This window comes from Takifugu rubripes, chromosome 12, assembly GCF_901000725.2.
Source record: "Takifugu rubripes chromosome 12, fTakRub1.2, whole genome shotgun sequence".
NCBI classification, from domain to species: domain Eukaryota; kingdom Metazoa; phylum Chordata; class Actinopteri; order Tetraodontiformes; family Tetraodontidae; genus Takifugu; species Takifugu rubripes.
Genome location: NC_042296.1, coordinates 4,464,363 through 4,477,272, shown reverse-complemented (window position 1 = coordinate 4,477,272; position 12,910 = coordinate 4,464,363). Strand labels below are relative to the sequence as shown.

Below are 12,910 nucleotides of genomic sequence, written 5' to 3'. Positions count from 1 at the left end.
AAATGACAGAAACAGACAAAAATGCTAATGCAAACGCGTGCAGCCCGAGGCTACTAAGGAGCGCACACACGCCTTTCTGTAATTACGCTGATTGATATGCGGCTGCCATGAGGGATGTGATGTGTTTGGCACATGTGACGGGAGTGAGGAGGAAAACAGTGAGGATACGGATTAGCGAGCCTGTGCCGAGGCCGGCCGTATTTGGCTTCCCTGGGCGGCTCCACTAGCGTGATGGAGAAGATGGCTATTTTAGGCTCAGGAAGTTTAACCTACTTATCTCCTCTCTGACACTCCACCTCCCTTCACTACCAACTGTCTGATCAACATTCCTTCAACTCCTTTTCTGTCTCTGGTTACCTTCTTGTTTCCTACCCGTAGCGCTCCGTATCCTTAAAGGTATACCCGTAGCGCTCCGTATCCTTAAAGGTATACCCGTAGCGCTCTGTGTCCTTAAAGGTATACCTGTATCCTTAAAGGTATACCCGTAGCGCTCCGTATCCTTAAAGGTATACCCGTAGCGCTCCGTATCCTTAAAGGTATACCCGTAGCGCTCTGTGTCCTTAAAGGTTTACCTGTAGCGCTCCGTGTCCTTAAAGGTATACCCGTAGCGCTCCGTATCCTTAAAGGTATACCCGTAGCGCTCTGTGTCCTTAAAGGTATACCCGTAGCGCTCCGTATCCTTAAAGGTATACCTGTAGCGCTCTGTGTCCTTAAAGGTTTACCCGTAGCGCTCTGTATCCTTAAAGGTATACCCGTAGCGCTCCGTATCCTTAAAGGTATACCCGTAGCGCTCCGTGTCCTTAAAGGTATACCTGTAGCGCTCCGTGTCCTTAAAGGTATTCCCGTAGCGCTCCGTGTCCTTAAAGGTATACCTGTAGCGCTCCGTGTCCTTAAAGGTATACCCGTAGCGCTCTGTGTCCTTAAAGGTATACCTGTAGCGCTCCGTGTCCTTAAAGGTATACCCGTAGCGCTCTGTGTCCTTAAAGGTATACCCGTAGCGCTCCGTGTCCTTAAAGGTATACCCGTAGCGCTCCGTGTCCTTAAAGGTATACCCGTAGCGCTCCGTATCCTTAAAGGTATACCCGTAGCGCTCCGTGTCCTTAAAGGTATACCTGTAGCGCTCCATATCCTTAAAGGTATACCCGTAGCGCTCCGTATCCTTAAAGGTATACCCGTAGCGCTCCGTGTCCTTAAAGGTATACCTGTAGCGCTCCATATCCTTAAAGGTATACCCGTAGCGCTCCGTATCCTTAAAGGTATACCTGTAGCGCTCCGTATCCTTAAAGGTATACCCGTAGCGCTCCGTGTCCTTAAAGGTATACCCGTAGCGCTCCGTGTCCTTAAAGATATACCTGTAGCTTTCCGTAAGAGTTGAGGTCTGATGCAAAAGACACTTTATGCTGGAGTTTAACACTTGCTACTCAGGAAACAGGCAGAAAAGAAGCCCATTCTTGCCACTCCACCTCTGGAGAGAGTATTCAACATGCCTAGCTAGCATTCTTGCTCCCCGGTTTCCTGTTTTGCTGATGGAAATATTGCGAGAGTTTCGCTCCGGCTGAATCAATCCGGCGGGCCCTGGAGGGTTCGGCTCGTCGGGGCCCGCTGTCAAGACAAACCATAAGTCTCCCATCAGTGCGTGACAACCTGGAAGGCTGACTTAGCGCCTTAACGTGTAAAGTCATCAAAGTGAGTGTCGGTCGCACCCCGGGGTTTTTTTCTCTTTTACCTGGAGTTTTCTCCCCATCAAATACGGTTTTAAAGTCTTATAAACAGCAACGGCAGGCGGATGTTTTAATCTCGGGATATATTCTGATCCATAAACCAATTATACTGATCCATGTAACCTGTTTACCATGTCAGCGTCTCCCGCAACCTTTGATTACAAAGAATGTTAATGCGATTTTTCACTGGTCTTTTAATCACAGCTGGTGTCACGGAGGGCCGGGGGTGTCATGGCTCCGCTTCCAGGAAAACAGCCACACATTTGGATATGATCTGTAGCTCATTCCAAATATTTCCATCCAACCCGAACGCCCTGGCTTACATGACTCGGAATCAAGAATGGGCGCACATACAGGTCTTTGGTTTGGAGCGTCCACTGTGTCGACCACGTGCACGAAAACATCGGAGTATTAGGAGAACTCCAGGAGGGCTCCTCTCATCACTCAAATAATCGGATTATTCCAGAAATCCGATAAAGTTGGGACTGTAACGGTCATGAAACGGGCTGGCTGGTCTTGGCTTACAGGAATTTTAACATCAGCTGGAGCCAAATTTGGCCTGTTAGCCTCCCGAAGTCTTCCCAGGCGTTTGCTGTCAATTAACCATGAAAGTAGAATGTTTCTTCCAGTCAAATGCTCCGAAACCCAAATCCAATAGGAACAAGGACGGTTTTGGGATTCACATCAGCTCCCAAAGGTGCGACGACAGCGAAAACCTTGTCAAAACCCTCGGACGCCCCTTCCCTCCGCCGTCGGGCTGGCCTCTGAGCAGGACAACTGATGTTCCAACAAGTGGATCCATGGAAGTTAAACTCAATCGGGAGCGACTGCCGGATATTTGGATTAGCCTATCAATAGAGCATCCGGAAGCTGCACACTGTCGCTTTCACGCTTCCTTGAGCCGTCGGGAGCGGAAAGACGGACGCAGACAGAGAATTGGCATCCTGAGGAGTGAGACTCTGTGTTCACGGTTCCATAAAGGTCGCTCTGAGGACGTGCGCGGGGTGTTCGCACGCCCAGCTGCCGCGCACGCGGAGATCTCAGCTGTTATAGAAATAAACAGGATTATCCGCTATCCCTCGCCCTGTAATGGCAGCACTGTTTTTAAATCCCCCCATCTCTTCCCTCCCATCCCTCCCTTTTCTATTAAACATGGAGGTTAATCCGACCCCCCCACCCCCTCCCCCCGGTCCCTGGTGCTGCGGCCGGGGATAAGCTGTCAGAGTCGCTCTGCCCGATGCTAAGCTTTGCTCTGGCGATCTCGCAGCACATGAGCGTGTGGCAGGTACGTGCGCGCACCCAGGAGGATGCTTGCCGAGCTCAAAAACAGAATCTGCAGCGCTTGGTTTTCCTCCTCTCCAAACAATCTGGCCTCCACCGGATGGGAAAAATCCAACTGTGGAGAACCCTAAAGCTAAAGTGCACTCAGCAGGTCTGACTGAGCGCATCAACAGGCCGACCCGGAGCTCCTGGCACTCAGGAGCGGATTTAATGGTGGTACTGGGAGCTGAAGAACGGCGGCTAATGACTAAGCGCACTCTTCACTGTGTCGGAAAAGTCAATGGATTTCCCCCCTCTTGTTCCTCTTTCACTGAACAGGGATGACAATAGGGCCCGGTCGGAAAAAGGAATCACGGGACCAGATCTGTCCATTCATAGATCGCATCCGGCGTTTTTCCATATGATGTTAATGGATGTTTCCCTTGAGTTCTATAATGGGTTTAGACCCCCTGTAAAGAAATTCAAGCTTTGAGGGACTATAATGAATGATATAAATAATGAGTTATGTGTTATGCTAGCCCAAGGCCACCACCCACGTTGACCCTCATTACGCCAGAACAAAGGTGAGGAGGTGGTGCGGCCTGCCAGGACCGGAAGCTGCTTTGTATTATTCAGCCGGCCAGCGTCGACTTCCTCTGACACCACAGGCCTCTGAAATTCAAATTAGCTGTCCAGTCGTCGCTACGGGCTACGCACATTTTAGCATTCTCAGCAGATTTGAATGCTCGAGCTAGCTAGAGCAGAAGCAGGATCCATGATGATCAAATCCGAAGCATTAAATATTGTTTATATTCTCTTCTGAATTAATTCATCAAGACTTTTCAGGGATCGATCAGCAGGGCTGTGAGCATAGCGGTGCTAGCAAACAGGCTAATGTATGTGTTAATAATACTATCCCGAGGCTAAACAGATGATAAACAATCCAGACAAACAAAACAGGACAAAAAAAACCCAGTGTGTAGCTAAACATTACAAGAGGAAACATCAAAACTGGAAGCTGAAGCAAATGAACACCTCGGAATTTATTTTAGTCTCGTGCGCTCTTTTCACAGGAACGTGACTAAAAATTGCATTTCGGTAGAATAAGTCAGCAGAAGGTGAGCGGAAAAATTCATAACCAAAGCACAACAGCAGACCACTTAGTGAAGATGAATCCCTCTATAGTTAACGCAGCACGTATGCAGGAGACATTCGTTACAGTAATGCCTTTTAAAGCTCTAATGAGAAGCTTTAAGTGCTGCATGGAAGCAATGTTTTAGCTCTAAAAGGTTAGCTGGGGATAGATGTCCACGCGGGCCCACCGCTCTTTATCTCTGCTGCAGGGGTGGTTACCGCATCACTGCTTAATGCACATTTCTCCAATATGTTGCTCTCTTCCTTTGTTTCAGCGCCAACTCAGACCAGGTTGTCTTATTTCCTGTTTGCTGTCCTCCGCCAGTCAATATCCCTTTGAAACATTCTGGAAGATGGAAGATTCTCGACTCACTAAACGCACGGAGTTTTGATATATGGACGGGCAAATTTAAACCTCAGAGCCACCGCTGGGTGGCTATAAGGGGGTGCGAGCCCACTGAGGAGAGTTCGGAACCAAGAAGGAGAGATGGCGCCCTTAATTGGTTTCAGGAAGGTCTGGGAATGTGACAGTGATGCGGGAAGCATGACTGAAGTATTTCAGCCGAGACGGTGGTCATCACGGCGACGGGCATGTTGTCCAACCCTCGCAGGAAGTCAGGTGAGCTATTTGTAATTAGCTGCCATGGGCAACAGCCCCACACGCACGCGGTCGATTCTTCCTCTGCGCTCTTTAATCACGCAGCAGCACTTTTCCCTACAACCTATTTTTAGCGTTGTGACAGCGTCTCAGGACAAGGGCGGACGCGTGCCGCGGCTGGAGCCGGCGCCGTTTGCCTCGTTAGCTGTGCAGACTGAGATCGCACCAGAGTAAACGAGAGCTTTACGCGCCACTATTGAACCATTCCCATTGTTCCCATCAGTCTACTAACCTGGCCCCAGCTTCTCCGCCCCCCCCCCCCCCCCCAAGACAAACAGCATACACGGTCATGTGCGTCAGCCACTCACCGGGTCTTTAGCTTGCTGCGCTAACACAGAGTACGTGGAGATCCGGCTGCACAGGCATTTGGTGTGGACGGTGGTTGACGCGAGGGTTTGGCAGCCTTCGGTGCCCCAGTTCTCCGCGCCAGCTTCCCTGGAGGTGGGGAGAAACATGAGAGAGGTGAGCGACGGCGGTACGGTGGCCAAAATGTGGAGTGTTGGAGAACGCAGGTGGTTTTAAGAAACACACACTCACACACACTCTGCATGCAGAAGGTAACATTACAGGTTGGTTAACAGGGCCGCAATTAGCCACCGGTGCCACCGGCACTTAAGCCGCTCTCCGTGCTCAGCACCTTAAACATTTATTTTCTTACTTTTCCTTAAAGTTATTTTCTTCTCGTTGACCTTAAAAAAATAACCCTCAAGGAAAACGAGCAATTTCAACGCTTGATGCAGATAATTCAGCACTGAATGTGCTGTAGATTTGGCCAGAATCGCACTCAATAGAGGCTTCCCCCACTGCCCCATATCACCCCCCCCCACACACCTTTTTATACCCCTAATCCCCCCTCAAACTTCCCTTTAAATGCCCCCCAGCAGAAGGTTGAATGTGGAGGTCGATCAATACTGGCCTAATTGAAATGATTACTCCTGTAGCTCATACTCCGCATTAACCCCACATTTACCCCCAATATGCTGCAAAATGGGCCACCAGAGAGAAATATGGTCATTATCCGAAACATTAGCAGCTTCCGAGCCGCTTTGAGTGATATAGAAGTGGAAGGTATAGGTTTAAGGATCAAATAATGGCCTTTTTTATAGAAGCTAATGATTTAGCAGCCCTGATACTTTCAGATCTCGCCCCCAGAGGGTAAAAAGTCATTTGACGGGAACAGAGGTGCTCCGGCAGCTGAGTGCAATTTCAAGCAGGGTTGCGTTTAGCTGTTCCAGTGAGTGAAGGAACAGGAATTGGACCTGCGGCGTCGCAACGCTAGCTGCCGGCAACAGAGGCGAAGCCGAGTGTGTACAAGAAAAGCTTCCCTATGAGCTCCGAGTTAATTGACCAACAGGCCTGGCGACGCCCACGCATGTCACAGCTAAACTTGATCCCCATGGCAACGGAATCTAAGAGCCTATACACAATTAGAGAAATAAAGATAGAGGTAAACTGCTTCCCAGACGGATATGTGCTAGAAGAAGCTGCGGTGGAGCAAAGATTTGGTGGGCCGTCGGTTCTAGATCGACTGGATCTGAAAGGATCTGGATCTGGTTTTGTTTCCAGCCCAGAGTTCTAGCGTGAGGACGATTACCTCCGCTGAAGGCCACAAATACTCTCGACAAGAGAAAAAAAGGGAAAGTGTAATTAAGTCTCCATTTTTGGAAGATGTTCTCGCCTGGTGGAATCTCGGTATTTTATTGACCGGCTGTAACACTCCGGTGTCTTTTTATGGCGCCGTTGTGACATTTCAAACACAGCAGGAGCTTCTTGTGATGCCACAGTTCAATAACGTCGATTCTGATATCGTTTTTCTAGAAAGGCGGACACTTCGCGGGATGCTAACGCGGGATCGTGAGTGCACTTGGATGGAAAAGATGTTGGATTTAGAGCGTCGTTGACGGAGCACAAGCGCCCTGATGATCATCATCTTCACAGCGATGCTTCAAACTCCTTGAATCAGAGAAGGATTCAAAGCCTGACAGGCTGAGACGTGTGAGCCAGAAGGGAAAGTAGGCGCGCACGTGCCGCCTTTTCATTTTTACTGGCTAACGTGCTCGCAGAGAGTTGAGTTTGAATCTCGGTCGTGTCATTCGCTCATTCGTCATCTGGTAGCTAGCTTCTAGGGCTAAAGGCTTCTAGGGCGCCACATCTCAGAGGTGGGAGGGAACCGACAGTTTAGCCTCAGGTTAGCCAACACGACCCTCGTCTGACATCCGGGGTTTAATTCCTCACATTGTTGAGGGATAAAGAGCCAGTTGGAAGCTTGGGACAGAAGATAATGGAAGCAGGCTGTGGATGTTGCTCTTATTTGAAGGCTTAGCTGACATGTTAGCATTTCGCCTTTAATCTGATAGATAAAAATATCCGCTAACATCGACATAGATGTGGACAAGAGCGTAATGACACAATGCTAATGGCATCATGCTCTGCATCCAGATTTTGCAGGTAATATCGATTTAAAACCCTTTCTTTGGAAAGTTGGCATGTTTTGGTTGCCAAAATGTAGACACAAATAAACCTGATGCTAACCTCTTTGTAACGTTGACCATGATCAGCAACGATTGCCAGGAACAGCAGCTGTTTCCTGTTCCGCTCTCCTGACATTGCAACATGTCGCTGGGAAAATCTTGTATGGATTGAATGGTTTTCCATCAATAAAAGGATTAAAGGCTCCAGACTGGAAGTTTTAAAAAAAAACAGTCCCACTGTTGAGGTTTTCCTCAGGCGACCTCCACAGGAGACCATTTTCCCATCTTTTCATATGCAAAATAATGTCGTAAATGCAACCAAAATGGAAAAATGCATCGGGAAAAACACCATAAATTGACCTTTTATGTCGACTGAGGATAAATTGGCAGCGTCCCTTCACTGAAAGGGCAAAGCTTTAAAAGCCAGTTGGATCCCATTAAGGAAAAAAAAAGGTTAAACAGGCTTTGAATGCCTAAATCTGAAGAGTTCAACAGCGGCAAAGCACTTTCTTACATGAGGAATTTTGATTTTTAATGGCGTCCGATTGATGGAAAAGGGATTAAAGCTAGCAGCTCATTTCAGATCATATCAAAGTTGTTTTAATCTCTTCTTTCTGAGCAACATGCATCACGTTCAAGACATCAGTGGTCAGAAACGAGGGAATCGGAATAAAAAGCAGGATAGATGAGGGCAGCAATGATAGATGGGCAAAAGCATTGAAGGAGGACAAAAGAATTTCACGCACAGGCGGAGATCAAAAGCTGGTAATTCACTAAAGAAAGCAGCCTCATTACACAGAAATTACTCTCTCGCACAAAAGGGCGGAAAAGTTTGGCAAAGATGGGGTCAGTTTTTGTGTTTTAGAGGAGGACGCTTCAAAGGGACGGCGGCGGCGGCGGCTTCCAGGAAGTTTGATGGTCTTTGTGTGTTGCTTTGAGAGGCAGTAGGAAACGGCGCCACAGATGGGAGGACGCTAAAGCTTCAGATTAGCTGCCCCGTGCTGACACTGTTGCACAGATATCCCGGGGTCAAAGGTCAAAAGAGTTCAGCACCTCCACAATTTTTTTGATGTGTGTCTCCAGTCAGACTTTGTTGCCGTAGCTACGGTGCCATTTGTGCCCCGCTGCCGTGGGATTCAAGCGGTGATAAACGCCGAAATGTGCATGAGCGTAAATTGCTGGCAGTAACTTTCCGTCTGATGTCCAAAGGACAGACAATAATCGTTAAAAGCTCGCAGGCGGGCAGAGTTATGCCGCAGAAATGAGGAGGGAAAACGTCCCTGGGATGATATTTACAGCAGCTGACGGGTGACGGCTCCACCAGAGAGGCAGCGCGCGTCGGCCCTTCGCTACAGCTGAAACCCGCTGAAGCGGATCTCCACGATGTGGACCCCCCCCAACCTTCCCGCAGCAGACTATTGAACAGGGGTGCCCAAATCCGGTCCTCAAGGACCTCAGGCCAGCCGGGTTTTCTGTGCTACCAAACAGGCTTTCTCCAAGTGTACCGGTAGGACAGAGGTCCCAGCTGGACCGCGGCCCCTCAAGGACCGGATGCGGGCACCCCGGTAGAGAACGTTCACAGTCATCATGGTTGCACGCCGTTTCCGCCTCCCTGAGGAGGGAGAAAAGAAAGATGCGACCCAGATATTGACTGTTGGGACTAAGCCTCTCCTTGGATGAGCGATCTTTTGACCGCGAGAACATGCTGCCAGATTACGCAGAGCTCCTCGTGGCGTTTAAGTGCGTGTGCGGCTCACATTCACGAGCCCAACGGCCTCCGTGTTCTTCTCCCGGCACGTCAAAACCCCGACTTGCTCCTCTGTCTCTCGTGTGAGGAGAGCGCTGACACCTTTGACCTCCTCCGCCCTGTTCGGCTCCCTGGGACGGGCACCGGCTAATTTCTAAGCTTCTTTCCCGGGATTAGCTTTCTTCCTGGTGTGCAAGTTAGACCGTGTGCAGGGAGACGACAGGCAGGTTAATGCCCTAATTGAAGACACCAGAGATGAGCTAAACGATGCTATCATTTAAAAATTCAGATTGCATTTGCAGTTACTTCTGTCTCGAAGAAAAATCTTCAGAAAAAAAAAAAATTGACCGCCTCTGTTTGAAAGCTTTTCTGAGCATCATAAAAGCAGGTAAAAGCCAATTACTCTTGAGAGACAGCAGCCAGAGATCCATTTGGGATTAAAAACTATCGCTAAACATGCTCCAGTAAATAGGTTAACGTGTGTTGTCTGTTACATACACAATCCTGGAAGCGTCAAACCGTGTCAGACAGATAAGGAAAAGGGCTAAATTATTACCTACCTACTGATCCTCAAAATCCAGAGTTCTGCTTTTGTGTATTCCGAGTCTTCTTTCTCTACACTCACTACAAATGGCGAAAATCATCTTCAACAATGTCCAAAAGGATCAGGTTTAAAGGCTAACTCGGGTTCGGATGCTCCGCTTGGCTCCACACCCACTGTTCACATGACGGCACGATCGATAAAACAAAAGCTTTCGAAGTGATCCCAACGTTGACACCACCCTGCCACTCAAAACAGGAAGCAGCCCGCGTCCATCGAGGTCCCGGAGCTAAAATAAAATTTAGGCTACGCTTGGGATCGGCAAACGTGACAGTGGCCTCAATAAAAATCAGAGCATTAGAGAATCAAACTAGCAAGTTAGCGCTCTCCCTGACACAGTTGTGACAGCTGGGGAAAACAAGCTAAGAGCCTGGCTGCATCGGAAGTCGGACGGAGTCAGAGCCTGCGTAAGCTCCACTGGCCGGCTCCCTCTTAACGCACCGACTGGATGTTTGACACAGTCTTGATCCCTTCTGTTCTGTCAGATGGAAAAGTAGAGCAAGCCCAATCAGCCCTCCGCCAACACCCCCCCTCCTCCTGCTGGTTGCACCGTGGAGTGTGTCAGTGCGCGTGTACTCCTGTCATCAGGGGAAGATGAGGAAATCCACAGAAATTCTGGAAAGTGCTAAATATAGCAACCCCTTTCAATTGATAGCATGATTCTGAATTGATTAGGTCCAAATCTGCGCCTGTTTTAAAATGTTTAAATATTTCAAGCCGAAGGAAACGATGACGGCGGTTAGCACGCTAATGCTACTGGTTTGCGTTTGTTATTCGAGTTTGGGAAACAGATGATTAAAAATCACACTGCTTCTCTGGCAGTGACGTGACCGACTGGAATCCACAGCATTCTCTCTGTCAGACTTTGGGAGGTGCATGACATCGCTGAGGAAATCGATAGCTTAAATCTTTCCGGTCCGGCGGTTTCCATGGCAACGGATGAGATGAAGAGAAAATTAAAAGGATATAACCGCCAAGATGAAGAGCGTTCGCCTGAGCGCTGGTATGTTGGCGTGGTCAAGCCAAATAAAGACCAACAGAACCCGTGCTAATACCCTTTAGCTTCCCCGACCACATGTCTCACGCAGCCGTTAGAAAGAAGCACAACTGTGCTGTAACTCTCGGAAACTTACATCCAGAGCTTCTCTCGTGTTAATAGACGCAAGTCTGTATCGCACTAATCCAGGTGAACAAAGCCTTCCTTTGTTGCGGATTAGCACAGCGTTGCTACCTAAAGCCTTTCAGTAGGAGGAGTGCAGCATCTATTTATGTGATGTACTTGAATTTTGTACAGGCGCAACCGGCAGCTCCAGTTTTCACCGCTCAGAATAGAAAAAGAGGATTCCTGCTGTGGGCTGAAATCATCCTGGCCCGATGTGACTCCAGGTTAGCGGTCGTCGGTGTCTCCCTACGTTGGAGGTGATGGGACGTGCCCGACCCCGAAGGCTAGCGGTGACGGAGGATCGGTCCCGGACAGAGCGAGCTTTAACCCGCCAGTGTCAGACTGGGCAAGGTGTGCTACACATCAGGACGCTATTACTCCATGGCAACGGCATAGGGTGCTGTGGTCTTTAACCACTGATCTCCGATCAAGCTTAAAACCACTAGGGATTAGAAATGGGATTAAGTTGACTCTCAGCCCATCACAAGCTTAGCGCCATCCATCCATCCACAGCGTGTTTAATACATTTCTCTGTAAATACTGGATCGTATTTAAAAGCCTGCTTTAGAGTCACATCTATAATGTATAGACATAGCTTTTATGCTCATTGGAAATATGCAAGTGATGCGTAGCCGTATGTCAGGTATTGCACATCACGTATGTAATGAAGGAAAGGGCGTCTGTAGCGCTGAAGCTATCGGCGGTGTGAGGAAGGCTAACGTAGCCGCCGCGTTCCAATCATAACGCGATCAGAGTGGAGCGAGGGTCAAAGCGCAGGGACACCAGGGGCAAGGTTAGCCGCCGCGCAAGACGCCCAACAGCTGTCATGCTCATGATTCTCAGCGTGGGGAGAGAGAGAATTGGGGAGGGGGGCCTAGAGTAAAATGCAGAAAACTCAAGGCCGATGAAGGCGAGATGAAGATTTCACTTTTGAAAAATAAAACAAAAAAACAACAAACAAGAAAACGGTCGCAACCTCTGAGTTCGGAGTTTCGGCTGCCGCCCGCGGTTCGTTGGGCTAACCGTGGAAAATAAACGAGGAAACGCGCATGTAGAGGTGGACAGGGAGGGAGGGAGGATGGTGCGCGCAGCATTTTGGGTGGGCAGATGGTGCCAACATATGGGCCTGTTAGGGGCAAAATAAATAAATAAGCTTTCTGGTATAAATACTGGGATAAACCGCGACTGCTACAAACTGTCGGCTAACTTGGCGAGCCGGGAGAGGAGGAGGATGAGCAGAGATACCGCTGGAACAGATTTGTGCTTCCTCTACTTCCCTAATCTCCTCACTGGAGGATATTACCCACATGTGCATTTATAACAATTAAAATTCCTCCGTGCCTCTATCCAGACATCCCCGACATCCCTCGAAGCCTGGCGATGGGCTGCGTCAGAGGCAGCCAGGCTGCAGCAGGTGAGGTCCTGCAGCTAGCTTTCTTTTTTTTCCCTTCCCAGATAGCTGCTGGCCGTCCGGCTCTAAACGCTGAGGCAGGAATCTTTTACTTAGACGTGACAAGAACATGGCAAATTCATTCAGATTCCTCTCTAACTGCGTCGACGTGGTGCGTCGGTTTGCTGGGCCGAGCAGCTTCAACCCTTCAGGAGCGTCTGTGGGGCTGGTAAAACATATTTTAATAACCTGAGGGCGATGGTAGACCTACACGTGCCTCAAAGCTGGATCAGCTCAGCAGCCGCTCTCTTGGTAATTCATGCTTCAGGAACGGATGCGTCTGACCTGTCGGGTCTGTTTCTCCACAAGTCAAACCACCAAAGTCTCGAGTTTTGATCTCATCCATTTTGTTTACATATAAAAATACTTTTTGTCCAGATTCCTAGCGGTTCTGCTACGTTCCTGCCAGGATCCTGATGCCACGTTGCCACTTTATAGTCAGTTTGGCTTGATGCCCTTGTATTATCTGCAATTTAATTTAACTGCAACTGTAATCTTCCTGGCTAGCTAATTAGCTTTGCCGCGCTTTGTTCGTCTCCCACTTTGATAGAAAGGAGCTGGTTTGAAAATGTAGAATGACTTATTCTCTCTGCGTGTGCAGCTATGCTGAGTGCTTCCTCTGCTGGATAATAAAGCCTCAGAAAGTGATCTTCAGATGCTAAAAATGCTAACAGCTCTTTTTATGTCTCACAGACAAGTGTAGGAT

General features: G+C 48.8%; 1 protein-coding gene across 16 annotated transcripts in view; it reads right to left on the bottom strand.

Annotated features, from left to right (window-relative positions):
* The window catches only part of adgrb2 (adhesion G protein-coupled receptor B2), a 138,936-nt gene that overhangs the window by 33,206 nt on the left and 92,820 nt on the right, over nt 1–12,910 (bottom strand). For all 16 annotated transcript variants that reach the window (XR_003890203.1, XM_029844778.1, XM_029844780.1 and 13 more), the window contains one exon: nt 5,082–5,208. Coding sequence is in view for 15 of the 16 variants with exons in the window: in XM_029844778.1 (XP_029700638.1) it covers nt 5,082–5,208 (127 nt within the window). In the remaining variant the exon portion in view is untranslated. The remainder of the gene's footprint in view (nt 1–5,081; nt 5,209–12,910) is intronic.